The sequence below is a fragment of the Lynx canadensis genome, chromosome X (genome assembly GCF_007474595.2).
Source record: "Lynx canadensis isolate LIC74 chromosome X, mLynCan4.pri.v2, whole genome shotgun sequence".
In the NCBI taxonomy this organism is placed as follows: Eukaryota; Metazoa; Chordata; class Mammalia; order Carnivora; family Felidae; genus Lynx; species Lynx canadensis.
The window spans coordinates 9,191,149-9,218,797 of NC_044321.2; the positions used below are offsets into that span (position 1 = coordinate 9,191,149).

Genomic DNA, 27,649 nt, shown 5'->3' on the forward strand with positions numbered 1-27,649 from the left:
ACCATGGTTGTTGTCCAATTCAGCTTTGAGAAAATTAAGTTTGGGGAGATTGAAAGTTCCCCATAGTGGCCATTGAAGTTCTAAATCACTTCTGGTTAAGTCAGTCCATTTATTTATAAATGTGCGTGTGGAGGGCCCATAGTGCTTAAACATAAAACCGGCCAGAGTCCCAGTGGGTGGCGGGGCGGTGGGTGTCCTCAAAGCGCTCAAAACATTTCGGTGACTGGGATCCCATTTCTTAGAGGGTTTTCGGGAGCCAGCCTGGTTCCAGAAGGAATCGGATGAAAGTCCCGCACAGCTCTGGGAGGCGCAGTTCCAGTGGAAAGTCTGATTTTGAAAATGAAATCAGACCGAGGGCCAGCCTGGTTCTGAAAGAGGACTTCAGCCGTCTGCATTCTGTCCTCAGTCTACTTTCTAATTAAGTTCTCCTCTCCAGCTTATCTCTTTTGTTTTATTATTTTTGTAATGTTTTATTTAGTTTTGAGAGGGCATCAGTGGGGGAGGGGCAGCGAGAAGCGGGGAGACAGAGGATCCAAAGCGGGCTCTGCGCTGGCAGCAGCAAGCCGGACGCGGGGCTCGAACTCACAAACCGGGAGATCGTGACCTGAGCCCAAGTCTGACGCTCAACCAACTGATCCACCCAGGCGCCCCTCCAGCTTCTCTCTTAACTCGGGCAGAACACCCTGAGGGCACAGCATCCCCTGATGGGAACCCAAACTTACCGCTCAAGCAGTAAGGACCTCCCTGTGTCAGCAAGACCCCCGTGATGGACCCCAAGACAAACGATTGGTTGCCCTGACCTTCACTACCCACCTGCACGTACCCCCCACCTTTGCCCCGCATTTTCCTTACTTAAACCTAGAAGTGTTCCTGGCACTTTGCAGACAGTCTCCGAGATGCCGGTCCGCTGTCTTCCCGGTGGTGACTTCGCTCAACTAAATCCCTTTCTTGTTTCACTACCGCTCGTCCCTCTGCCTTTGGATTTTGTCAGTGGCCAGTGGCCGAACCTGCTCCGTGGGTAGTGCACCTGTTTGCTCACCCGCCCCGCAGCTGTCGGGGGTCCTCTCTGGATCTCCCCTCTGATCACCAAGTAACATTTAACCTTAAAAATAGACACTGCCAGGGACTCCTGGGTGGCTCAGTCGGTTGAGCATCCGACTTCGGCTCAGGTCATGATCTCACGGCTCATGGGTTCGAGTCCCATGTCGGGCCCTGTGCTGACAGCTCAGAGCTTGGAGCCTCCTTCAGATTCTGTGTCTCTCTCTGGCTTCTCCTCCCCCACTTGTGCTCTCTCAAAAATAAATAAATATAAAAAAAATAGACACTGCTAGTTATTTTACCAGCAACAGATGGGTTTTTTCAGGAATAAAAGAGAATTGCGAACAAAAAAGCTGTGACAAGATTGTAGGCAAGTCCGGGACATAAAGGAAAGGTAGGCTTTTGAAGGAGACAAGGGGGGAGTTGGGGGGCTCTTAGGAACTAAAAGTCCATTGGAGGAAACTGGGGGTTCAAAGAGTGGTGGCTTCTCATTTTCTGAACTGTTTCCTGGGCACGGGAAAAGCACCTCTTCCTTCTGGAGTAGCAGAGCAGTATCCATGTGCAAGGTCAAGTCTGTGCAAGGTCACATCCGCCCCTTTGGTTGTGTCTGCAATTGACTAGGAGTGGGAGGGTGGGAAAGCTCCCCCTCCCAAATCTCCTGACTCCATTTTTGTGGGGATTCCCGTTACGAATGTCCACAGTATGTTATTATAAAGTAACGTTTGTTTGCTTTTTAAAAGAGTATGGTGTGTCAGAGAAAGTACACATGATCTGTTGACATTATGATGTAATTCCTTCCCGTGTATGCTTTTACATGAATCTACTCTATACTCTGTGTATTTTGTAGGGACGGTTCATTTGTTACTATTGTGATTGAAATGTTTTCTTGTTGCCAGTTTGAGGTGTAATTGACATAACATTGGGTGAGTCTGAATGAAATCTTTTAAGCCTATGTGAGTTGGTATATGGGTTGGTATATGAGCATATTCCTGTTTACAGTAAAATGCTGACCTCTTTTCCTAGCTTCAGTCTCTGTGTAGTCTTTTATATAATTTTTGATGTAGACAGTTATTGGCCAGGATTTATGATGGCGGAACTACAGCTATGGAGAAGTTAGGTAACTTTAAAGAGGATACAGTGTCAATAAATCACCTTGCATTCCTTCTTGAAAAACCAAAGTTTTAATCACCTGAAGTTGTTCTTTCTTCAGTCTGGTTTTCGTGTAGTAAATTGTGACAGCATTCGGCTTCCAGCTGCAGTATATCAAGTCTTCTTGAAGACCTGACCTTGGCTTTCAGCTGGCCCCTGCCTCCCTTGCCAGCATTCCCTTACACTCCCTCTTGGACCAGTGCCTGTGGCCACCCAGCTTTTAGTCCCCAGATGTGACCTCCTGGCCTCGGTGCCGTCACACGTGCTGCTCTTTCTGGAACACTGGTTTCTCCCTTCTGCTGGCCACACCTTAAAAGCAGTTTCCTCCAAGGGGCCTCTGATGATAACCAGTCTCTCTCTCTCCTTTTTTTGAATGTTTGTTTATTTTGAGAGAGAGAAAGAGAGCACAAAGAGAAGAGAGAGGGAAGCGAGAAGAGAGGCAGAGACAGAAGTACAGCAAAAATCCCAAGCAGGCTCCACGTGGTCAGTGCAGAGCCTGACATGGGGCTCGATCCCACGGTTCATGAGATCATGACCTGAGGTGAAATCAAGGTTGGATGCTTAACCGACTGTTTCATTGTTTGCTTCTTTGATATTTGTTCTCGCTGCACAGTGTCAATCAAGCTGGTAACATTGGGTGAAATAAATGGAATGAAGAACTTTTGTTGTTATGATGTAAATTTCTTCCTTGTTATTAAGAATTAATTAATGTAAATGATTAAAGTCTTAAATGACTTTAAGTGGTTAATGCTGATTTTGTTCACATATCTCTTCCCTTCTCTTCTGCTGTTATAAAACCTATGCCTTTATTTTTTAGAGCCGTGCTCCGATTTCTGCGAAACTTGTGGCCAATATGCTGTCAGTGGCTGGGGCAGATCACATCATCACCATGGACCTGCACGCTTCTCAGATCCAGGTTCCCGCCTTTTCTTTCTTGCCCTCGGTTGTGATCGGGGCTTAGTGCAAGTGGTTAAATCCTGATTCTGTTCAACTGTTTTCGAGGGAGGTAACGTTACTCGTGGTCGAGTTTGTATACGGTGGCTCTCTGGGATTTTCGTCTTTACTGAACTTGGGACTATAGTTCAATGTAGTTATCACCTGACTCTGCCACCAACCTCTGTCCAAACAGTTTTGGGGCGGTGGGAATGGCTTCTTGGTAGTAAACTGTATAATTCCATCTCAGCTTCTCGACAATCATGAGAATGGCAGAGTTGTAATGTATGTTTTTTAACCTCTTCATAACTGAGTTCCTTTATCTATGAAACAGGCCGAATTGTACCGTACCTACTCTGTAATACAGCGAACGTGAAACATTAGGTTATAATAAGGTGCTTGAGACACAACAAATCTCTTCACTTCCTTGCAAAGCCATTCTCCTATTGCTTAGAATACAGGCAGGGGGCGCCTGGGTGGCTCAGTCGGTTAAGCGTCCGACTTCGGCTCAGGTCATGATCTCACGGCTTGTGAGTTCGAGCCCCGCGTGGGGCTCTGTGCTAACAGCTCAGAGCCTGGAGCCTGCTTCAGATTCTGTGTCTCCCTCTCTCTCTGACCCTCCCCCATTCATGCTCTGTCTCTCTCTGTCTCAAAAATAAATAAACGTTAAAAAAAAAAAAGAATACAGGCAGTCATAATATAATAGAATGTGTCTCCAAACATAATGGATGGGACTGAAGTAGGCTCCTGGAACATATCTGTCTTTTGATTTAATTCTGTTAAAATTCAGAGAAGGGAGTCTGCTGAAAAGGCTTCTTTTGAATGCAAAATTCAAGTTTTACTGCTCTCCGTAGGGATTCTTTGACATCCCCGTGGATAATTTGTACGCGGAGCCCGCGGTCCTGCAGTGGATCCGGGAGAACATCGCCGAGTGGAAGAACTGTATCATAGTTTCACCTGACGCCGGGGGAGCCAAAAGGTAGCCAAGTGCGCGTCGTTTTTCTTTTCCTTTTTTTTTTTTTTTTTAACGTGTTAGGTAAGGAAGCACGTGTTTTAAATTACTTAACGCTCTATTTTCGTAAATGAATGAGTAAGGGGTCTACAGTCTTGCAGAGAAGGGTGCCGTCAACTTTAACATTTCCTCCTTCATGAGAGAAGCACGCACACACATTTGTTTCCAGCAAAGAACATGTTTTACTTGAGGTATTTTTTCAGTTATGTTTTCCTAAACAAATTTCTTTTTAAGGTTTATTGTTGAGAGAGACGGAGAGAGGCAGAGCATGAGCGGGGGAAGGGCAGAGAGAGGGAGACACAGAATCCCAGGCGGGCTCCAGGCTCCGAGCCGGCAGCACAGAGCCCCATGCGGGGCTCGAACTCCGGGACCGTGAGATCATGACCTGAGCTGAGGTCGGAGGCTTAACCGACTGAGCCCCCCAGGCGCCCTGAGTTACGTTTTTCTGATTGAGAAAGAAAACTGTGTCTATCGAGCACCGAGGACAAAGGAAGTATCCGGGACCAGGAAGTGAAGAAGGGCTGAAAACCATGCTCGAGTGGCCTGGGGGTTTGGGTATCAGATCCAGGAAGAGGCTGGTAATTTAAGTGTTAGCTGTCCCCATAGAGGTCTCCAGAGAGAAGGGAGGGAGACAGTCTTCATTCAGGCCTTTGGGGGTAGGGGGGGACAAATTAGCCACCCGTGAGAAATCAAACTGAGAGCCTGTGCTGTGTGCAGATACACGTCAAACTCTGCATCCTGCCCCTGTGCCCGCCCCACACCCGCACAATGTGGGGCAGGAGAGTCCCTACGCTGAGAAAATTTACACAAAAATTGATCCCAGGCTACAGAGCTCCTGCAGTGGGAGAATCCCACCAGCCCAGCTGCTCAGTAAGCACTCCGCACTGAAGACAACCTCATGCCTGATGATCCAAGTTCAAAAACCGGGAGGGTGCAGCCCACCCAGAGCCAGCGTGTGCAGATAACACGGCGGCGGGCCGCCAGCACCGTGGGGGTGACGGAACGATTACTGGACTGTAAAATTACTGAGTTGGACAGAAATTGACGTGGTGCTAAAAGCACGGTATGGAGCTGCAAATCTCGCGGGCTTTGCAGACTCCGGGAGTTAAGGAGCAGTCGGTACCGAGTTCACGATGAAGGGTGACGATGATAGAACGTTGATTCGGTACGGGGTGCTTTACTGCGGCCTGAGGCTTGCTGACCTTGTAGAAGTGTGCGGCGGCCAACTGGGAGAGGAAGACAGGGTGGCATGGGGTTGAGTGCCCAGGTAGGGGTCTCCATCAGGAAGGGAGAGGAGCAGAAGAGCTCTGTCCATCAGTCCAGTGCAAAAGCCAACCAGCTGCTACATGTGCCGGGAGAGTGACCTGTGACGGTTGACCTTCAGGACGTCTTTAAAATGCAGATGCCTCATTTGGCTCCCTCGTCCACCTGCAGCCCAGTGAGGGGCCTAGAATAAAACTTAAAAGCTTATGAGGAGCCCAGGAAGCTGTCCTAAAGGCCACGCAGGGAAGCGAAGGTCCTAATTCTCAGAAGAGCCTCGATGAGCGCCGAGCTGCTGTCTTGACAGTTCGGTTCCCCGCTCTGGAGAAGGGGACGACCAGGTGGGGCTGGGCCTCCGACAGCAGCAGGAAGTGGCCGTTGACAGGAAGGAGATACAAATACATAAAAGCCAGAAACAGAAAGTTATCTTGCAAAGACCCCAGCCGGGCAGCAGCAGGGCCCTCAGCCGGGACCTCCGGGTCAAAGCACAGCGTGTGTTGTCTGCTTAAGAACACCGGGGAACGGGAGTGACATTGTGCAGTTCCTCGTGCTGGAAACGCTTGTGGTTTACTTGGAAACTTCCATTAAGTGCCGCCGTGGAATCTGCATTCATATACAGGGACTCCTCCAGCCTGATACAGGGTTACAGAGCTGAACAAGTGGCCGCTTTTTTAAATTTTTTTTTATGTTTATTTGTTTTTGAGAGACAGAGAGACAGCATGAGCAGGGGAGGGCAGAGACAGAGGGAGACACAGAATCCGAAGCAGGCTCCAGGCGCTGAGCTATCAGCACAGAGGCCGATGTGGGGCTCGAACTCACGGACCGCGAGATCATGACCTGAACCGAAGTCAGACGCTTCACCGACTGAGCCCCCCAGGTGCCCCAGAATCCACCTATTTAAAGTGCACAGCTCAGTGGTTTTCATCGTATTCAGTGTATCCCTCACTACTGTCACATTCCAGAACATTTTCACCACCCCAAAAAGAAACCTGTACCCACAGCCAGTGACTCCGTGTTCCCGCTCCCCCCAGCCACCCCTGATCTACTTTCTGTCTTGCCTTCCTGTGTTGCCTGTCTGGACATTTCGTATGGACGGATCGTGTAATACGTGGTCTTTGTGTCTGGCGTATTCCTTTTCCTTAAGCAGAAAAAAAAAGACTTTGGCAGCTGATCAACCAAAAGAATAGATTCCATACATTTGTGTGGCCTTTCCTATCCCAATGCTGTTTTTTATAGAGTCTAAAAATACACGTGCTGTTAGCAAAACTTCAAATTGGGTAACGTCCCCCATTTCCTTCTTTAGAGACCTCAGTTCTTCCCAGTTTCAGAATTCTGTTGTTTGCACACGTCTCCCTTTTTATTTGACACAAAGGGTGATGTGCTGTGCACAGTTCTTCAGTCTCCAGTCTCCACTCCACTTCCTTGTTCGGTCTGAGCAGTATTTCATCGTTCTTTTTTTTTTTTTTTTTTTTTTTTTAGTGTTTGTTTATTTTTGAGAGAGAGAGACAGAGCATAAAGGGGGGAGGGGCAGAGAGAGAGGGAGACACAGAATCGGAAGCAGGTTCCAGGCTCCGAGCTGCCAGCACAGAGCCTGACGCGGGGTTCGAACTTGCGAACATGAGACCATGACCTGAGCCAAAGTCAGATACCTAACCGATGAGCCACCCAGGCGCCCCAAATGCTTCATCGTTCTTTATAGCTGAGGGGTACGTCCTTTGTGTGCATGTGTCCTAATTCCTTTCACATCACCCCCCCCCCCCACCCCGCACTCGTAGGGACTGTGTTTTGTACTCTGACGCGCGCTCCTACCGCACGAACTTCCTACCTTGGGTACGCATTTGCAAGCAGGATACATTCCGAGGGCAGTTGCCAAGTCTTTCACAAAAGATAGACCGGTCGACAGTCCCAAGTATGAATGCCGGTGACTTTATTAACCAGATAGTGATAATATGGTCTCTTTTCCTGTTAATTCTGGTTGCTGTGGATAAGGTCACGCACCCTTTCTCGCATGTTTATTTTCCAAGATGGCCTATTTGGCCTATTCGTACCTTCCTGTGTTGTCTTATTGGCTGGAGGCCTTTTCCTTTGACTCATGAGGAGTTTTGTGGAGGCAGGATTTCTTGCCTTGGTGCATTTTTATTCCCCGCAGCACTTTTAGAACATTCTTCTGTACTCATTTATCTCCTTTTCACGTTATGGCTTCTGGGTTTAGGAAGAATTCACCCTTCTGTCGATCTTTCTTCTCCCACGAATTCATATATTTGAAAGTAAATTGCCCTTTTCCTTTTTAACGTTCCAGTTTTTCTTCCATCTGGTATTTGTTTTGGAACTAAGAGTGAAGAAGAATCCCTGTTGATTTGAGACACCATCTTATATACCAAATCCCCCCATCCACTTTCCAACCCTTGCTTTTCAAAATGCAGAATCAACTAACCAGAGTTCATGGCCAGCTGTTTTTTTCAGATCCCCTTTAAACCACCCCTATTACCTCTGCCAGGAAAAGTCCAGCTTTTGGGGGGCACACATTGTAGATGTTTTTTGCCACCTCCTCTCCTTTTCTTCTTCCTATTCTGGACTAAGCTGTTCCCCACCTGGCAGGACAACCACACAGGTAACGCAGGGTACATGCACTTGACATTATTGGCGCCATCTTTGCGTGATGCAAAAAAGCCATTTCATGAAAGAAAATAATCTAATTGATTATCTGATCAATTAGAACTTAATGCCTTAGTAAAAGCTTTAAAGCCTGACTTGCTGCAGGTAAAACTTAATATTGCCACAAGAGGTCACTCTTGGATTGTCTTTGAAGCTCGATTGGGCGGATAGCTAAGGAAAAAGAAACCTTAGAAGGTGACACCACCACTGAGATAGTCTGCGTTCACCTGACACTGCTGTGGGACGTTGGTGAAACGAAATAATTGAGATTTGGGGGGAAAGAATGGAAAGACGGGTTTAGAAGTGGAAATGAAAATATGTATGTTATTTTTGTTCTAGCTTTTTCTGCCTAAGATTTCTGCGTGTTACATTGTCTCCACATCATTTGTTAGGAGTAAGTCTTAACTCTCGTATACAAGGAAAAGAAGAGTTGTATGCCAAGTGCCTCACCGATAAGCCTGGCCTGCCACCTTGCCGTTCTCTTGCCCGCTCTGCCCTTTCTGAGGGGATGACTTTGGAGCATTTGCCATAGATGAGCAGAGAAACTCCTGGTTTACAAATCTCAAGGCCCCGAGTGTAGTGAAAGCCATTTGCATAAGCTGACATGTTAACATGGATTTGTGAGCCCCCTGGCTGCACCCCAGACTGAGCAAACGGCAGTTTCTGAATAACTGCATTTTCGTTGTGCCCGTAATTTTTTGTTTTCACATACACTGTGTTTTCATGCTGGTAAACACACGGCTGTTGTCTTAGGCCTTTTTTTTTTTGAAGTTGTTATTTGAATTCCAGTTAGTTAACATACAGTGTCATGTTAGTTTCAGGTGTACAGCCTTGTAATTCAACACATGCCCGTGATCTCTTTTTTTCTTTTTTAAGGTTTATTGACTTATTTTGAGAGAGAGCGAGAGAGAGAGCACAAGTGGGGGAGGGTCAGAAGGAGAGGCAGAACCCCAAGCAGGCTCCACACCATCAGCACAGAGCTTGATGTGGGGCTCGAACTCCGGACCCAGGAGATCCTGACCTGGACCGAGATTAATAAGAGTCGGACGCTGATTTTTAAAAGGCGGAAGAGGGGCGCCTGGGTGGCTCAGTCGGTTAAGCGTCCGACTTCGGCTCAGGTCATGATCTCGCGGTCCGTGGGTTCGAGCCCCGCGTCAGGCTCTGTGCTGACAGCTTGGAGCCTGGAGCCTGCTTCGGATTCTGTGTCTCCCTCTCTCTCTGACCCTCCCCTGTTCATGCTGTCTCTCTCTCTGTCTCAAAAATAAATAAATGTTAAAAAAAATTTTTTTTAAAAGAAAAAAAAAGGCAGAAGAGTCTTGTGTGCGTGATTTTTAAAAAGTACGCACAAACGCTAACAAATGGCACACCGCTTTCTCATCTGGTACTTTTATCCAGTGGTCCAGGCACCTGGCATTCATCCCCAGCTGCCACAAACACAGGGCCCACTTGTCCCCGTGGTTTGCCTACTGTGCATCCCAGGCCGGGCCTGGCTTTTCTAGTGAGAGCTGATTATCTCCGGATCTTGGGTGTGGTTGGTTACCGCGTTCCTAAACTACAGCTTGAAACCTTAAGAGCTTTTGTTAACACTGACAGTGTTTAACTCGTCTGTCCTCTGTTGGCGTCTCGGTGTCTCGGAGCAGGGTCACCTCGATTGCGGACAGGCTGAATGTGGAATTTGCCCTGATTCACAAAGAGAGGAAGAAAGCAAACGAAGTGGACCGGATGGTTCTGGTGGGCGACGTGAAGGACCGCGTGGCCATCCTCGTGGACGACATGGCGGACACGTGTGGCACCATCTGCCACGCCGCGGACAAGTACGTGGACGGTTTGGGCAAACGGGAGAACGTGTCATTAAGAAAGGAAAAGTGGCAGCTTTATTTTTTTTTTTAATTAATTTTTTTTTTTAACGTTTATTTATTTTTGAGACAGAGAGAGATAGAGCGTGAACGGGGGAGGGGCAGAGAGAGAGGGAGACACAGAATCGGAAGCAGGCTCCAGGCTCTGAGCCATCAGCCCAGAGCCTGATGCGGGGCTCAAACTCCCGGACCACGAGATCGTGACCTGGTTGAAGTCGGACGCTTAACCGACTGCGCCACCCAGGCGCCCCAAGTGGCAGCTTTAAAAAAAATAAAAGGGGGCCTGTTTCTACTAATTCTTTCAGACCAAAGGATGTTCTAGGCCCATTTATTATTTTGTTTCTTGGTGGAAAAAAAAAAAAAGTACAGGCCTTTATGGCCCGGTTTTCACTTTTAAGGATGCGCTTTCAGTGGATTTGAAAAAGGGTCAGAGAGGGCGCTGCCCCTGAAACCGAGCACAGAAGAAAAGAGACCGTGTTGCGGGCGTCTCTGGGCCTTGGCCCCTTCTGTTCCGCCTTCGTTCCAGCTGCCTCAGCTGCTGGCTCCGGAAGGATTGAGAGCGGCGCTGTGGGGAGTGGGGGCCACCCCACCCCCCAGCCACCTGTGGCCCTGGAACACTTGGGGTGCGGCCAGCGTGCACACCAGGTTTCAAAGACAGCACGAAACAAAGAATGCAGACTGTCGCAGTGATCATTTTATAGTGACGTGTGTCAAAATGATGGGATTCTGGCTTGATTAGGTTAAACCTGTGGTTCTCAACCAAGGGCATCTGTGCTCTCTGGGGGACATTCGACGGTGTCGGCAGACTTTTTTGGTTGTCACAACTGAGGGGAGGGCGTGGCTAGTGGGGTGAGGCCGGGGATGCTGCTCAGTGAAGAATTGTGTGGGCCCAAGGCCAAGGTTGATAATCCCTCATTTAATGGAATACAAAGTGTCTTGCCAGTACACAGCTTAAAAGATTCTTTTTTAGACTAATACACGTGAGTGAAATTCATTTTTGGTTTTTGTGGAACGCACTTTTTGCTTTTTTTTTTTTTGAGAGAGAGAGAGAGAGAGAGAGAGTGAGTGAGCTTGAGGAAGCAGGGGAGGGGCAGGGAGAGAGAGGGAGAGAGAGAATCTCAAGCAGGCTCCGCACCCAGCATGGAACCCGATGCAGCTCGATCCCACCACCGTGAGATCATGACCTGAGCCGAAATCAAGAGTCAGATATGTAACCGACTGAGCTACACAGGTACCCCCCATGCTTTTTGCTTTTTGTTTGTTTGTTTGTTTAATGTTTGTTTATTTTTGAGAGCGAGAGAGCGCAAGCGGGGAAGGGGCAGAGAGAGACGGGGGCCAGAGGATCCGAAGCAGGCTCCGTGCTGACACCAGAGAGCCTGATGGGGGGGCTCGAACTCAGGAACCGTGAGATCATGACCTGAGCCAAAGTCAGACGCTTAACTGACTGAGCCACCCAGGCGCCCCACACTTCTTGCTTCTTAACTCACCCTAAGGGGAGGATGTTTCAAGAATATGTGTGCACCCTTAATTTTTCTGTTTCCTGTTCTACAGGCTACTCTCAGCTGGAGCCACCAAAGTTTATGCTATCCTGACGCACGGGATCTTCTCTGGGCCAGCTATTTCCAGAATAAATAATGCCGCCTTTGAAGCTGTTGTGGTCACAAACACCATTCCGCAAGAGGACAAAATGAGACACTGTCCCAAGATTCAGGTACTTCTACAGTGTAGGCAGAGCGAAGCCGCAAGGAACCTGTATCCGATCCCCCAAGATAGCTTTGAGTCCTTCTGCGTCTGACGGCGAGCGCAGGGAGAGCCGGCAGAGGTCACGGCTGCCTGTAACACAGGGCGCGATTCACGCGAGGTCTGGGAAAGGCTGGGGTCGGCGGGGGTCAAAGTCAGAAGTAGGCAGACAGCCAGACCGCCCTGGAAAGGCAGTAAAAAACGGGCCGTGCCAAAGCTAAGCAGAATGACCATCTGACCCAGTAAGTCTGCCTCTGGCTCCGGAGCCCCAAACTTGAAAATGGACGTGCATCCAGAAACACGTGCACACACGTTCATAAACCACACTATTTGCAATAGCCAAAAGCTAGAAGCAGCCAAATAAATGTCCATCCGCGGGTGAATGGACAACCGAGGCGAGGTCCATCCGTCCAGTGGAATAGTATTCTCCCTTAAAAAGGAGGGACATTCTGACATGTTGGGACAACGTGGATGAACTTGGAAGACGTTATGCTAAGTGAAAGCGAGCAGACTCACCAGGACACACGTCGTGTGATCCCGCCTCTCTGAGGGACCTAGAGCAGTCCAGTGTGGAGGCAGAAACTAGGGTGGTGGGTGCCAAGGACTGGGGGGTGGGACTGGGGATACAGTGTTTACTGGGGACGGTTTCTGTTGGGGATGATGAAAACAGCTTGGAAATGGGTAATAGCCATGGCTACACAACATTGAGAATGCACTTAAAGCCACTGTGGTTAAAATGGCAATTTCTAGGTTATATATATTTTACCACAACTTTTTTTAATGTGTATTTATTATTGAGAGAGAGAAAGACAGAGTGCGAGCAGGGGAGGGGCAGAGAGAGAGAGGGAGACACAGAATCCGAAGCCGGCTCCAGGCTCCGAGCTGTCAGCACAGAGCCCGAGGCGGGGCTCGAACCCACGAACCGTGAGATCGTGACCCGAGCTGAAGTCGGGCACTTAACCGACTGAGCCACCCAGGTGCCCCCACCCACAGTTTTTAAAAATGGAGGGAAAAAACACGCAGCGCTAAGGATCTTTAGAGCTTTCCTCCTTCCTGTCCTTCCTGACTTGGGAGGCCATTAGAGAATCGGTGATAATCATGTTCTACCAACTGCCCTGAGCGAAGTTGAAAGGATTTGGGTCCCCGTTTTGGGACACACTCACACTTATCCATCTGTGGATGGTCTGTGGCTGTCGTCACGCTACAGTGACTGAATTCAGTGTGGCCCGCAAAGCTGAAAATACTTACTACTGGGCCCTTTACCGATCGCTGAGCCCTGAGTTAGGTGATCCCAGCCGTGCTGTTAAGGGACACAGTCACTGTGTTTTTGGAAACCAAGGGACAAAAGAACCATCCATGTAACGATTGAGTAAAATGAATCTAAAAACAACCAACACCCCAAGAAAAGGATGTCTCTGATTTACAGCGACTCTGAAAAGCCTCTGAGTATCTGTACTGAAAATCTCACTTCCGGGATCCCATATGTGTCTGTAAGTTGAAGATAGACCCGAACTGTCTCTCAGAAGAAATGGGTGTGGAAGACTGACGGTAGCACGTCTTGGTGGCCTGGAGAAGTCGTTTCTCAGCTCTCTGGCTTTTAAGTTTTTAATTAAATATGACTGAGATGTCCCACTGTCCTCTCCCCTTTTCTGTTGGCGTTTAGGTTATTGATATCTCGATGATCTTGGCAGAGGCGATCCGAAGAACACACAACGGTGAATCTGTGTCCTACCTGTTCAGCCACGTCCCGCTATAGATCCCGGACGCGGGGTACGGAGCAGACCTGTTCTGGCTGCCGGCTTGTGTGCATTTGTCTCTTCTTAGTTTTAGGACTCAGCAATTAGAGGGTAATGCAAAAAGCATTCGATCTTTGTAAACCGCAGGAGCCATGGGTTTTCTCCTCCTCAAGCTCAAGACCATTTATTTCCAGTTTGGGGTGAGGGTGGTGGTTATTTCATCTTGTTAAGTGAACTGTCGTTAATGAGCTACGTTTTGTCATCCCGACTTGTTCTAGTAGGTGACCTTTTTCTTTGTTTTTGGTTTTTTTTTTTTCTTCAGTATTTTGAGGCCACAACTCAAAATATATATAATTCCACTGTGTAAGTTCATAGTTTATATATTTTGAGGTTGCCAAAGGTGACTTCAGATTAAAGCCTTCTGTGTAAATAATGATAATGCCTATGGACATTTGGGTAAAACCCTGTATACAGAATTAGCCTTTTACTTCGGAGTGAATCTTAGAAAATTTATAATACCCTGAATTTTGATTTTTTTTTTTTTTAAGTAACCAGATGTCAAATGAACCATTGTGGTTATTGTGCTTAATTTGACCAAATTTTATGTGGCTTAAGATGGCCATGGACACGTTTACCTTCTGATAAACGTTAGCCGTATCAGAGGCAATGTAGTTTGGTGTCTTTTTTGTTATTGCCACTTCTGAAAAACATGGTGTAACTATCACTTACCTGCAGTGTCACGTTCTGAAATTGCAAAATTTGTGTTTGGCAACAGATCTGATTGAGAAAGTGTCGAGATAGACCCTGTAGGCTGACTGGTGGCCCTCACGCTGTGCTCTGGCCATCCCAGGGGGACAGCTCTTTGAGCGGCTCCTGTCCCGCCGTCTTATTTTACGGCCTGTTTTTAGCTCTAGCTTTCACGTTGCCTTTTTTGCGAGAATTTCATGTTGTGGGGTTCCACCAAAGCACAGCCTCCCCTAAGCCCCCTCAAACGCACTAATCTGATTGTTATTTTGTTTTTAACATAATAAAAAGGTGAATTTTTGTGACAGCCACCAAATGAGTAATTGAACATTCCATCCTTCATTTGAATTTCATATGCCTTTGCCTCAAAAGTAGCAAGTCTCCTAGTCAACTGATTATTTTAACTAAAACTGTTAAATGAAAAATGTGGGTAAGGCTGACGACAAAAAGCACAAATAAGTAAGCATTAATTGCTCTATTAAGATCATGTCAACACGGTGGCAGATGCCTCGCAGAGTATGTTGTGACTTTTGTTAGATGCACCTTGGTGCACAACCACCTGAATTTTTCAGCCCCGAAAGAGGAGAGCCTGCCTCAGAGACAAAGCCCTGGTTATAGTAACAGTCTCTCCCTCTGCTCAATCTCAAAACTCAAAGAGAGGAGACCCTCTGCTCTAAATTCTGCAGGTGAGAAAATCCAATCTTTAAGTCATTAAGAGGCTTGAACCACAGTCTTTAAGCTTTCGGACTTCACTGCAGCAGAGGTCGAGATTTAAAAGGATCATTTCGGTCATTGCATTGTGCTGTACCTTAAAATGGCTTCTGAGAAAACAGTGGTATTACAGCCTGTTAGCATCAGCCCTACGATATGGACTGGCTCTATCTAGGAAGAGTTGACTGGAGATCTGGAAAGAGCCTATTTCGATGTATGTGATTTTTAGTTTCAATAAATGAGTGCTATCTCTTTCTGGGAATTTCTACGCACAGGCAACTGAAAATGTAGCCACGAGTGCACGTGGGTAGACGGCCTTGGGATACTAGTGTAGACGTGTTGACGTGACTGCAGAAAGTTGATTTAAAGGTAATCATTTCATCTTAAGATGGACTCTAAGATCTAGAGCTAGTTTTAAAATCTTCACATAAAAAAAATCTGCATGGTCATTATCATGAACTGATTGTTTCTCTCATTTAGCCTCACTTTTTGTTTTCAAGTACTTCTGGTACATTAACTGATTAGGCTAGACTTGGCCACACACAGTGGCAATGTAGTCCTTAACTGTTTGATGGTTTCACTTCAAGAAGGATGACGAAGGTGACCTCAGGAGTGGCCCGATCCCAGAACTTGGGTATCCCCTGGTGCTTGCCTGGAAACATTGAAGTGATGATGAATTGAAGTGATGATGAATTGAAGTGATGATGAATTGAAGTGATGGATGAATTGAAGTGATGAATGAATGAGCCCAGTAGATTGGTTCTGTCCAACTCTGCTGAACGGGGCTGGACTCCCATGTATCCAGCCAAAAGGGGAGTCAGAGAAATACAGAAATACCAAAGCTGCTCATCTTCCAACTTAAATTATATTAATCAGCTTACGGATGCTCGTATTAGAACTTGCCTCTGTTAGATGTCAACTAGATTCAAGAAAATATAATTTGCAGTTCTTGTATTTTTTTAGAATATAGGGTTTTAAGATTGTCCCAACACTGTACTAAACCACATCAATAAAATCATGCTACTACTTTCTGCCGTAGTTTGTATTGTCACTGCGGAGTGCTGTGTTTCGAAGGAGGGATGTGTTTTGATGGGAGTACCTCAACGTGTTTGCTACTTCACGATGATAGCCTGGCGTCTAAAATTACAGTAAAGCCAGAAGTTGGGTGGAGTTCAGCTTGTCTCCCTGTTGAAGGTATTTCTTTCAGGGCTGGCCAGCAGTCTCCTTGTCCCAAAGTTTAACAGCTGTGCCACGTAAGGCATCCAAGTTGATAATTCTAGATGTTGCCTGTAAAATTGGAGATTGCACAGTGTGCTTACATGTTAAAGTAGTCATGTTCAGTGTCCATAGATTGGAGCAGACCAATCTTACATGTAGGCCCCACAGAGGTTTTTCATGGGCTGTGGTTTGAGTAGCACCAAAAAGAGTTTCCTGCTCCCATAAAGCAACTACCTACTCAGTGATGCTTTAAGTTACTTGCATGGGGCAAAGCAAATGTATAATTATGTTCTCTGGCTAAAGCTGAGCCTCGAAGTGTGGATAATGCCGAGAGTGGTGACATTTTGTCTTCAAAGTCTCGATAAAATATGAAGCGCTAAAACCAAGTCTGCGGGAGAAGATCATAGTTTAAGGCACAACACGGTGGAATATACTGGAAAGGAGGAAGAACATGAAGGAGAGGTGGACACTCCAAAAACTCTTCAACTTTACAATTACACCTAATAATGCTGCCACACCTCTTCAGTTCGTGTGGCAGACCTTCAAAATCCACCAGCTGGGCTACAGGGAGGAGAGGCTAAGTGTCAAAGGGAAAGAGGAAATACTTAAGGGGTTTGGAAGATCGAATCAGGCTAGGGAGGCCGGAAAGGGCTTTGTGAACGGACTGCCATGATAGATGATAATTCATGGCGGAATTTTCCAGAACCAGATGGCTGTATTTCAGCAGGGGCTGAAGCAGGACAGCATCGGGCATTTGGTACACCATATGTTGGAGTGAAGATGGCCAACGAAGATGGGAAGCTGAGGGCTGAAACGTATCCCCATATCCGTCACGTATATTGCACAGAGAAGTCAACAGAACCCTCCTTTTCACTACAGATCTTCACCTTATGATTTATTTCCCTGTATCTTGGGAATACATCCCTCCACCTTCTCCTTGCCCTTGCTTCCCAGAGATGCATTGTAAATTGGTTGGCTGTACCACAGTCTCTGATCTGTATTTTCTCCCCTGAAAGCGTGTGATGCTCAGAAACAGACTTCACCACTTAGTAGAGTTAAAACAACAAAAGCTCTTTGGGAGGGTTGCTTCGCCTCCCTTGTGCCTCAGTTTCCACAGACACGAAATGGGACAATAGTGCCTCTCGTAGGTATGGGATGAGGATTAAATGAGGCCTCTGACATGCTTAGAACTGATTGTTTTCGGGGCACCTGGGTGGCTCAGTCACTTAAGTGTCTGACTTCGGCTCAGGTCATGATCTCATGGTTCATGAGTTCGAGCCCCACGTCGGGCTCTGTGCTGACAGCTCGGAGCCTGGAGCTTGCTTCGGATTCTGTGTCTCCCTCTCTCTGCTCCTCCCCCGCTCATGCTCTGTCTCTCTCTCAAAAATAAACAAACACTAAAAAAAAAATTAAAAAGAAGTGATTGTTTTGTACATTAATTTCAACTTTTAGAGCAGGCATCTTGCATGTTCCCTTTGAAAGAATATAAGTAGATGGGAAGAAGCAAGATTGTCACGCATTTTCTAGCTGTAAAGCCACGTGCCTGTGATCTGGTCATAAGCATGATCCCCTCACCCAAGGCACAGTGTCCTGGCATGTGTCTGTCTCTGTCAGTGGTAGCATTTGGTGGTAACAAATGGTTGCATGTTGAAAGTACTTCCAATGGCTGTAGAGGTGATGGGGAAGAATGCCATACAATAACGGAGACAGGGTTCAGCCGAGGCCATTCACAACAACCCGATTCGATTCACCGCCTCAGCATAACGACAACCAAAAGTGGTGCCCGATACGAGCAGTAAGGGCACGGGGCCCCTGGGTGGCTCAGTCGGTTGAGGGTCTGACTCTTGATTGCAGCTCAGGTCATGATCCCAGAGTCGCAAGATTGAGCCCTGGGTCTGGCTCTGTGCTGAGCGTGGGGCCTGCTTAAGATTCTCCCCTCCCCTCCCCAGCAAAAACAACAACAACAACGACAACAAAACCGTAAGGGCCGTCTACACTTTTTCCCCCCAGCTAAGGATTTATTGGTGTAAATGCCATCCCCAACCCAGGCCCTAAGACCCCCTTCTGAGTGGGGGAAGGAGGAGAAGGGAGAGCCCCAACAGTGCCCAAGGACACCGCAGCCCCTGGGTCCGTGCAGGGCCGGTTTGGCCCAGGTGGGAGGAGGCAGGTGCCCCTTCAGCAGGTACTGGGACTCGGGGCTGGTGGAGAAGCCCGTCCTCTTGTGCCAGAGAGGGAGCCACTATGGAAGTAGGCCACCAGGGTGTGCACGTGGTCATTCCGCTTCACTTGCAGGCAGAAGGGAGGGGTGAAGGCCAAGTCTGCCACTTTGACGGTGTGGATGACCACCTCCACCAGGGGCTCCTTGATGGCCGTGTCTTTGATGCGAGCATGTGAAAGCCGCATACGTTCTTCCACCGGTGGGTCTTGTAGTCTTTGTACTGCCGATCTTCGGTGGTCTTCACGTACGGTGTGGCTCGGTGCGGGAAGATGAGACCGTCAGATGCCAGCCACTTGTCCCTGTGCCCGAGCCCACGTCCAGCGCCACCTCGTCCTTGAAGAGATGTCGGTTGCGAAACCTGGAGTGTGGGTACGTGAAGCCCGATGCTCCTGCTGCTGAGACTGATTCACGCCATTTTGCACTTTAAAGGGGTGATAAAAAGAGACTGGGAAAGCAAACGATGGCATGCAGTGGACAGAATCCTAAATCGGGAGTGTGGCAACCTAGAGTCTGGTTCCTGACATGCCACTAGCAAGCTGTGTGACCTTGGGAAAATGTCTACACCACTCTGGGTCTGAGTATCTCTGCAAAAATGAGAGGGTGGCTGATTGCTGAAGTCCCCAGAAGTTTTAATAGGCTATGCTATCCCTTCTAGATCTAGTTGGAATAGCTAGTAACCGAAGGTTGTGCTTCCAAAGAGGCAAAGATGTTTACAGCCCCATCAGGTGAACCACTTGTTTTGGCTTGCCGGGAAGTTTCTCCATTTTAGCACTGAAAGCCCTACATTCCAGAAAGCCCCTCAAGTCCTGAGCAGACCAGGATGCTGGGTCACCCTCGTTGTATCTTCTAAGGTAGATGGTTCTGGATCCCCAGCACTGCCTTAGCTAAGGTATCCCATGGGCATGGCTCTGATTTCGTGCTGCAACAGAAAGCAGGCTATGTGACAAGCCCAACAACGTGCCAGTGAGTGACCTGTGGCATCATGGTTCTTATTAAATACGCTGTCACTGAACTGTAGAAGCTGAAGGCTTGTAGGAGGAAATAGGGAGACATTTTGAGAAAATGCATTCGAGACCTGGCTTGACGGCCAGTCCTTTAGCACAGCTGCCCTCAATGCTGTTTTAAGTGGTCTTTAGAGACCCCAGGGCACAGTCCAAGCAGAAGACAGAGTGTCCTGAGCATTCGTTGATGGACATTGCCCTTCTGATCATTGAGGAGGTGGTCAGAGATCTGTAAGCGCTTGGCCGTGTCTGAAGATAGTCTTCTCTGATTGTCCCTAGACAAGGGAGCGATAGATTCAGTATCTTTTTTTTTTTAACATTTATTTATTTTTTGAGAAACAGAGACAGAGCATGAGCTGGAGAGGGGACAGAGAGAAGGGGAGTCACAAGATTCCAAAGCAGGCTCCAGGCTCCGAGCTGTCAGCACAGAGCCCAACACGGGGCTCGAACTCATGAACCATGAGATCACGACCTGAGCTGAAGTTGGACGCCTAACCGTCTGAGCCACCCAGGCGCCCCTAGATTCAGTATCTTCTTGTACTGACACCAAGACTATGAATCACAGAAAAAAAAAAAAATTAAGGACTGAAACTGAATTTGTGTTCCTCTTTAAAATCATCAGGGTGATTCGTTGGGGGCACATTTTGCAGTCAAATGCTCTTACCCTGATGTCGGGGGCAGATTTTGATGTATATTTGCTATAGAATGAACTCAGGAAGTACCACCAATAGGTACTCACTCATCTGAGTGACCAAGGAACAAACCCTAAGTTTCTTTAAGCCCCAGAATAGCCTCTGTTTAGGACCAGGGCTGCTGAGCAGTCTCTGAAGGTGTCAGGATACTTTATTGTTTTAGGGACATTCGAGTGGCTCAGTCGGTTGAGTGTCTGACTCTTGATTTCAGCTTAGGTCATGATCTCATGGTTCGTGGGTTTGAGCCTGGTGTAGGGCTCTGCACTGGCAGTGTGGACCCTGCTTGGGATTCTGTCTTCCTCTCTCTGCCCCTCCCCTGCTCACTCTCTCTCAAAATAAATAAACTTAAAAATATGTACTTGATTGTTTTAGTAGCCATTTCTGGTGTGCTTCTGCTGTTAAGCAATCTTTTTTCCCTACAATGACTAGCTTCTTCTGTTTATCACATATTTTCCTCAGAGCCAGTTTTATCCCCAAGAAGTGTCTCAAGGTCCCTGATGGAGGCATTTTGGAATGGGGCACGGAAGGCCACAGGTGAGGAAGGAAAGCAGGGAGAGGGTGGGGGTTGCCGAGGGAAGGGGAGGGAAGCTCTCTGAGCTATCGAGGACCAGCCTGTCCCTGGGCTCGCACACCTCGCCCCAGGGACACATCCCCTCTGCTCCCTCCTTTTTGTCCCTCTGGCCATTTTCTTTTGCTCCCCCAGGAGAACCGATGTCAGGGTTTCTCGACCTCAGCACTATTGATATTTTGGGCTGGATCATTCTTTGTGGCGGGGGCTGTGTTGTGCACGTGTTGTAACGATCATAAAAGGGTCTCCAAACATTGCCACATAGTCCCTGGGGGGAAAGTCATCCCTGGTTGAGAACCGCTGATTGATTCTAACCAGGACCTTCTTCCTTCACCCTCTTTCCTGACTTCTGGACCAATTTCAAGTAGAAAAGCGTTCTGGAACAAGGGGAACAAGGCAATGGCAATCACCAAAATTGAGCAGCAGTGTTTTGGTAGGACATGAAATTAACACTGATCCCCTACATCTGCCATGAGCTGGGTGAGATTTGGGTAAGTCGCTAAGTTATTGGCTTTGTCAGTTTCCTCTTACAGTTCCAGCCTTAGAATGGGGCATGGGGTGTGTTTTTTTGTTTTTGTTTTAAAGTCGATTTATTTATTTTTGAGACAGCCAGAGATGGCGCAAGTGGGGAAAGGGCAGAGAGAGAGGGAGAGAGACCAGGGAGGGGCGGAGAGAGAGGGAATCCCAAGCAGGCTCCGCACTGTCAGCACAGACCCCGATGTGGGGCTCAAACCCACAAAATTGTGAGATCATGATCTGAGCCCAACTCAAGAGTTGGACACTTAACCGACTGAGCCACCCAGGCGTCCCCAAAATAGAGCTTGGCTCTATTGAAATGCTACTCTTAGGATCTAACCCTATGAATAGAAGCCCATGCTAGCTAGCTACGTGGAAAAAAAGAGAGAGAGAGAGAGAGAGAGAGAGAGAGAGAGACAAAGGTCACAGCCTCCCGACCTTCCCCACTGGGACACCAGACATGTGAACAAAGCCATCTGACTGCAACCTCATGGGAGACCCAATAGAGACCGACAGAATAGCCCAGCAAAGCCCCATCCAATGCACAGACCTGTAAACAAATGAAACGGTTGCTCTTGTAAGCCAACACGTTATGGAGCGGTTTGTTATCAGGAATAGAGAATCGAAACGGGACAGCATCTCCTATGAATATCGATATGAATATCATCATCGATACGCAAAACAAATCTTTAGAATCACAGACTCCAAAAGGACGTTTTGTTGTTATCTGGGTTAAATTGACGAGATGCTGGCTGATGAGATGACAGAACATGGGCAGCAGAGTCACAAAACGTGAATTGTAACCCAGTTTCGCATCTTACTAGACGTACGCGTCCCCTGGGTATCAGTTTCCTTGTGGGCAAATCATACCTCGCAGGGGTTTTATTCTCAAGCGTTGTGAATGACGGTGCTTCTAACCCAACAGAATCATCAGTAGGATGAAGGAACATACAGATGGGACTTGGCATTTTTATGAGCTAGCGCTGTCCCTCCAATCCCAAGCGAGTGTCTTTCTGCTGTCCCTCGCTACTAACGAATCCACTAGGGCTGATTTTCCAAGGCAGCGGACAGAACTTCCATAAATAGCCTTTTCTCTTTTTAACCACATCATCTCCTCCATTATTTGCATCCGGGGCCTTTTTTCAAAGCACCCGCCCCTTTGGACTCGTCTGGCGAACTCTAATACATACATGGGGATTAGAGTTCAAAAACGAAAGAAGGGTTTTGTTATATGAATTTGCATATCCTGTCAAGGACGTCTTCAGAACACTTTCATTTCCAGGTGAAATGAAACTTACAGGACTAAGCAGAGAGGCACTACATATTTTAGTGTTTTTTGGGGGGGGGGCGGCAGTGAGAAACAAAAAAACAAGGTTCATTATGATACTGGGGCTTTACGATGCTAAAAATACACGGTAGACAAAGGAATGATGTAGGCTGTGTTCTGTTTCCACGTCTCACTTACGTAGAGCAGGCTCACGGTGTCCACAACTTTCTAACAGAGAATATTATTTCGAAACGGTCATGGTTGTATCTGACTGGAGGGGTTAGAACTTCAGACTTGTTGCAAAAATACCATGATGCTTGCCACGAAAGCCTGCTGTTCGTTCTATCAAGCAGACCCTGACTTTCAGCATCTGAGAGGGGAGACGGCAAAAATTGGGGAAGCAGTGGGGTGAATACCTTCCTCTCGCTCACATGCTCACCCAAATCAAGCAACTCGCCTACAGAAACAAGACATTTGACTTCCCTGCGCTGGGAACACAGCATTGGGCAGACAGGAGCAGTTTAACGGGCTTATTTAGGTTCCCATAAGCCTTAGGAGGGTGTGTATGATGCTAAGTTTCTGCAGAATTACTTTGATGTCCGTGTCAGAGTCAAATGGTGGCACTAGGACCCAAACCTGGGGCTTCTGTCCCCGGCTGTCTGCCTGGGCAGGCGCCACCCTGGACGCCGGCTTACGTCTGCACTTCCTTTGAACTTCAGAGGCTCGATCCCGGGAGTTCTGCAATGTTTAAATCGCTAGATTAAAATATGACCCTAAACTGGGGCTGCCAGATAAAATACAGGATACCCGATTAAATTTGAATTTCAGATAAATTGTTTTCTTCAGAAAGAATTTTTCCAGAAGCACATGTTTAGCACATGCCCGTCCCAGCTTCCTAAACCCTAACAAGCCACCGAGGGCCATTCCCGATCCTCTTTATTTCCACCAAAAAGGAGCAAAAGAAATGCAGTTAGACTGAGAAACCCAAGTGCGAGGAATCCAGCCAGTGAGAGGCCTGATCTCACGGGCCAGCTAGAAGCGAACTCTTGTGCAGAGCATCATTCATAGTTCAAGGTTAGCCGCTGCGGAAGGGGTGGAAAGTAACTGTTAACAAAGCATCCCGTAGCCGAACCCAAGTTCGGCTGGCCGTTGCCCAAAAGGCCATCACTCAAGAGACAAGTTTTGCCTGGAAAGGAATAGGAGCTTTATTCAGGAGGCTGGTACCTTGGGGAGAAGGCGGACTCTTGTCCGAAGGCCAACTCTGAGGTTTCTGCCCAGCTCAGAGGTTTTGAAAGGGGTTTAGGGCAGTTAATCAGCAGAGGGAGTGCACTGGCCTGCAACATTCCTTGATTTCGTGCGGACTCAATGGTGCCAACTACAAACCTTATCTCAGAGCTCGGGGGTGAGCGAGGGATGTCCTGTTCCTGTTTCGTGATGTTCTTTCTGCAAAGGGGGGCAAGGTCTACAGATACACAAAGGGAGGTTGGTAAAATCATCTGTGTGACCGAAAACAAGGAAAAAACATTGTGCTAAAAAAGTAGCGAGGCTAATCAGAAAGCCGAGGCCGCCTCCGACAGACTTGCTGGCTTCTGTGGCCCGGGAACGTTCTGGTCCTTCACTCCCCAAGACCAGTGGTCTGTAAGTCTCCAAGAAATTAAATTAGTTGTGTTACAGATCAAGGGCCTGAGGTCAGCAAATAAGGTGTGTGTTACCTTAAAGCAAGTTAACCCTTAAGACTGCTCGGAGTGTGGTTACAATACCTGTGGGTAAAAAAGGAGGGGGCAGGGGCACCTGGGTGGCTCAGTCGGTTAAGCGTCCGACTTTGGCTCAGGTCATGATCTCACGGTTTGTGAGTTCGAGCCCCGCATCGGGCTCTGTGCTGACAGCTCAGAGCCTGGAGCCTGCTTCAGATTCTGTCTCTCTCTCTCTCTCTCTCTGCCCCTCCCCCCACTTGTGCTCTGTCTCTCTCTCTCTCTCTCTCTCTCTCAAAAAAAAAAAACTACAGCGTAAAAAAAAATTTTTTTTTTTTTTTTTTTATTTAAAAAAAATTTTTTTTTTTCCAACGTTTATTTCTTTTTGGGACAGAGAGAGACAGAGCATGAACGGGGGAGGGGCAGAGAGAGAGGGAGACACAGAATCGGAAACAGGCTCCAGGCTCCGAGCCATCAGCCCAGAGCCTGACGCAGGGCTCAAACTCCCGGACTGCGAGATCGTGACCTGGCTGAAGTCGGACGCTTAACCGACTGCGCCACCCAGGCGCCCCAAAAAAAATTTTTTTTAAAGGAGGGGGATTAGAATGTAAAGAAACTTTGGCAGGACCCATAAGGGTAAACCACAAATAATGGCTTCTTGTATCTTATGTGCGAATGGATGTGTGTAGGTTATCTCTGCGGAAGAGTTAACACAGCAGGCTGGAGACTGCTGGCATCAGAAAGGCCTGTATTCTGGCAACTTGGATTTCTAGTGGGTTCTCACCGTTCCCAGAACGGATAAGGGTGCCTCACTGCAACTGAACTGTTTTTGTAAACGATACGATTTACGTCCAACACCTGCTATCGGTCTGGGAGTCTGGAATTTTGGCCCGTGCTAGGCAGAGGGTGCCTCCGTGACCAGTCCCCAGTAAAAACCCTCGTTGCTGCGTCTCTAATGAGTTCCCCTGGTAGACAATATTTTACATGTGCCTTGTCGACTGGTTGTGGGGGGAATTAAGTGCTTCCTGTAGGAAGCTTGTGCCTGGCTTGTGCCAGTCATTACCCCATGGGCCTTTTCTCTATACTGATTTTGGTTTGTGTCATAGCTGGGGGGGGGGGTGCCTGGGTGGCTCAGTCGGTTAAGTGTCCGACTCTTGGTTTTGGCTCAGGCCATGATCTCACAGTTTGTGAGGTCGAGCCCCATATGGGGCTCTGTGCTAATAGTGTAGACCCTGCTTGGAATTCTCTCTCTCTCTCTCTCTCTCTCTCTCTCTCTCTCTCTCTCCCTCCTCTCTCTTTCTCTCTCTTTCTCTAAATAAATAAATAAATAAACTTTAAAAGAGAAAAAAAAATGGAATCATAGCTGTGACTCCTCCTTACGAATCATTGCACCTGGGGGTGGCCTTGGAGACCCCAACCCAATTTCTGTCCCTCTCTCTATCTACAAAAGTTCCAAACCACATACATATATTACCTAGGAAAATTTTTAAAAAATGAAAGTCCTTTATATTTGCCTAAAAGCCCCATTCAATCTATCTCCCTTCCTTCCTTTCTTTTTTTCTTTCTTCTTCTGTTTTCTATGCATTAGATCTTGCCTCATGAGTATGTATTTTCCATTAAAATTAAAGAAAAGGTTAAAGTCTATTGCCTTGCCTTATATTTACCCAACTAAAAGCCCCAGCCAAAATATTTTCAGAGAGGGGAACGTGGCGGGGGGCAGGGTGGGGAAGAGAGAAGAAACCCAAAAGAAAAGAATACAACAAATTTTGCTGCCTCGATCTCTAAGGGGACAGAAAATTCTTGTAGTTTTTAAATGGGGCAGTGTTAGTTATTTTTTGTTTCATAAAAAAGCTTTTTCAGCTTTTACACATTCATGTTTCAAAATCTTAGGGCGTTGTTCTGGAAACATTTGTCCATCTTTATATATATAAAACAGTCCAGCCCATAGCTGGAAATAGGGCTCTGTCATTCAGGAGTACATTTTTGTCACAGAGCTTAAAGTCACCTTTGGGGGTGGTACCACACATTAAAAAGAAAAAAAGCTTTTATACAAAGAAAGGGTGTAAAAAGATTACAGAGATATAAGCAAACTCACTGTGTGAACACTGAGTGACTCCTGAATCAGAAAAAACAAAAACATCTATAAAGGATGGCCTGGGGACAAATTGGGGAAATTTAAATGTAGAATCAACATGAGATGGTGTTACGGGATTATTGTAAATTCTTTTAGGGGTCATCCTTATTTTAGAAGATACAGGCTTATGTGCTTGGAGCTAAAATGTCATGTTGTTTGCAACTTACAAGTGATTATGAAAACAAATGTGTACGTAAATATCCACATACGAAGACCGAAAACCGATGGGGCTCACTCTCACTCAGGCAGCAGACATACAGGCTGCATGGGACAATTCTTCCCACTCTTCTGTAGAGCTGAAGGTTTTCAAGATAAAGTTGGGCAGAAAAAAGAAAGATTTTATTTAAACAAACAGGCTGTTGATATAATTGAAGTTAAAGTAGAATGGTATCATATCCATTATTAGAAAATCAATAACCACTCTGCTACTGAATTCACCACATTGATTAAGGGAGGACTTGGTATCTTTTTGAGTAAAAAAACCCCAAAAAACCATGGACTCTCTTTACACTTGACTACTGGACAAGTGGCATTTGAACTGATTAAACAGCTAGTGAAACGAATCAGATGACTGGTCGCTTCAATTGATTAATCTGTTTAACCACCTTCCTCTCAAAATTAACCTAAGGTGAATTCTTCAGCCCCTGCTATGGACAGGACACTGGGGACAACACATTCCTAACTGTGGGGTCTGTAGTATCACTGGGGAGCTACGAGATACAAATCAAAGGTCAATATAAGACAGCGTAATCAATATGCTCAATACAGAGTATCATTTCTCAGGATCTCACCGTATGAAGCCTGGTCAGTGTTCACTGATCACAAAGCCTCACCCCTCCGTTACAGATGAGAGAGTAGATTGAATTTTATGTAGTCAGAGTTTTTAATGTTTCCTTTAAGACACTGGGGTTGTTGCTGTGGGGTATTTTCTCGTTGCCATCATCATATGTAGAACAAGTTTCTCATTTTAGGATTATAGATTTCTCTATGGTTTCTTCTAATACTTTCAATGTTCAGTGTCTTATACTTAAATTTTTGAACCATCTGGGGGCACCTGGGTGGCTCTGTAGGTTAAGTGTCCGACATTGGCTCAGATCATGATCTCACAGTTTGTGGGTTTGAGCCCTGTGTTGGGCTCTATGCTGACAGCTCAGAGCCTGGAGCCTGCTTCGGATTCTGGGTCTCCCTCTCTCTCTACCCCCTCCCCACCCCCCCCCCCACTCATTCTCTGTCTCTTTCTGTCTCTCTCAAAAATAAACATTGAAAAAAAATTAAATATTTGGACCATCTGAAATTAATTTTGATGTAAGAAGCAAGGTAGGACAGCTATAAGAAATGAGGTAGAATAGCTTATTTTTTTCTGAACTTTAAGCCAGCTGCCCAACATTATTTTAATAATTTCGTTTGCCACTGATATGATTTTATTTATTTTTAAACATACTTTTAATTTTTTAAGTTTATTTATTTTGAGAGAGAGACAGAGACAGTAAGCACCAACAAGGGAGAGGCA

At 46.9% G+C, this 27,649-nt stretch overlaps 1 protein-coding gene across 1 annotated transcript in view; it reads left to right on the forward strand.

Moving 5' to 3' along the window:
- PRPS2 (phosphoribosyl pyrophosphate synthetase 2) overlaps positions 1–15,865 on the forward strand; it is a 36,100-nt gene extending 20,235 nt beyond the window's left edge. Inside the window, exons 3-8 of the mRNA XM_030305207.1 lie at positions 3,005–3,103; positions 3,975–4,099; positions 9,688–9,861; positions 11,455–11,614; positions 13,307–13,413; positions 15,422–15,865. Coding sequence (XP_030161067.1) covers positions 3,005–3,103; positions 3,975–4,099; positions 9,688–9,861; positions 11,455–11,614; positions 13,307–13,399 — 651 coding nt within the window. The 3' untranslated portion in view covers positions 13,400–13,413; positions 15,422–15,865. The remainder of the gene's footprint in view (positions 1–3,004; positions 3,104–3,974; positions 4,100–9,687; positions 9,862–11,454; positions 11,615–13,306; positions 13,414–15,421) is intronic.
- The last annotated feature ends 11,784 nt before the right edge of the window (positions 15,866–27,649 follow it).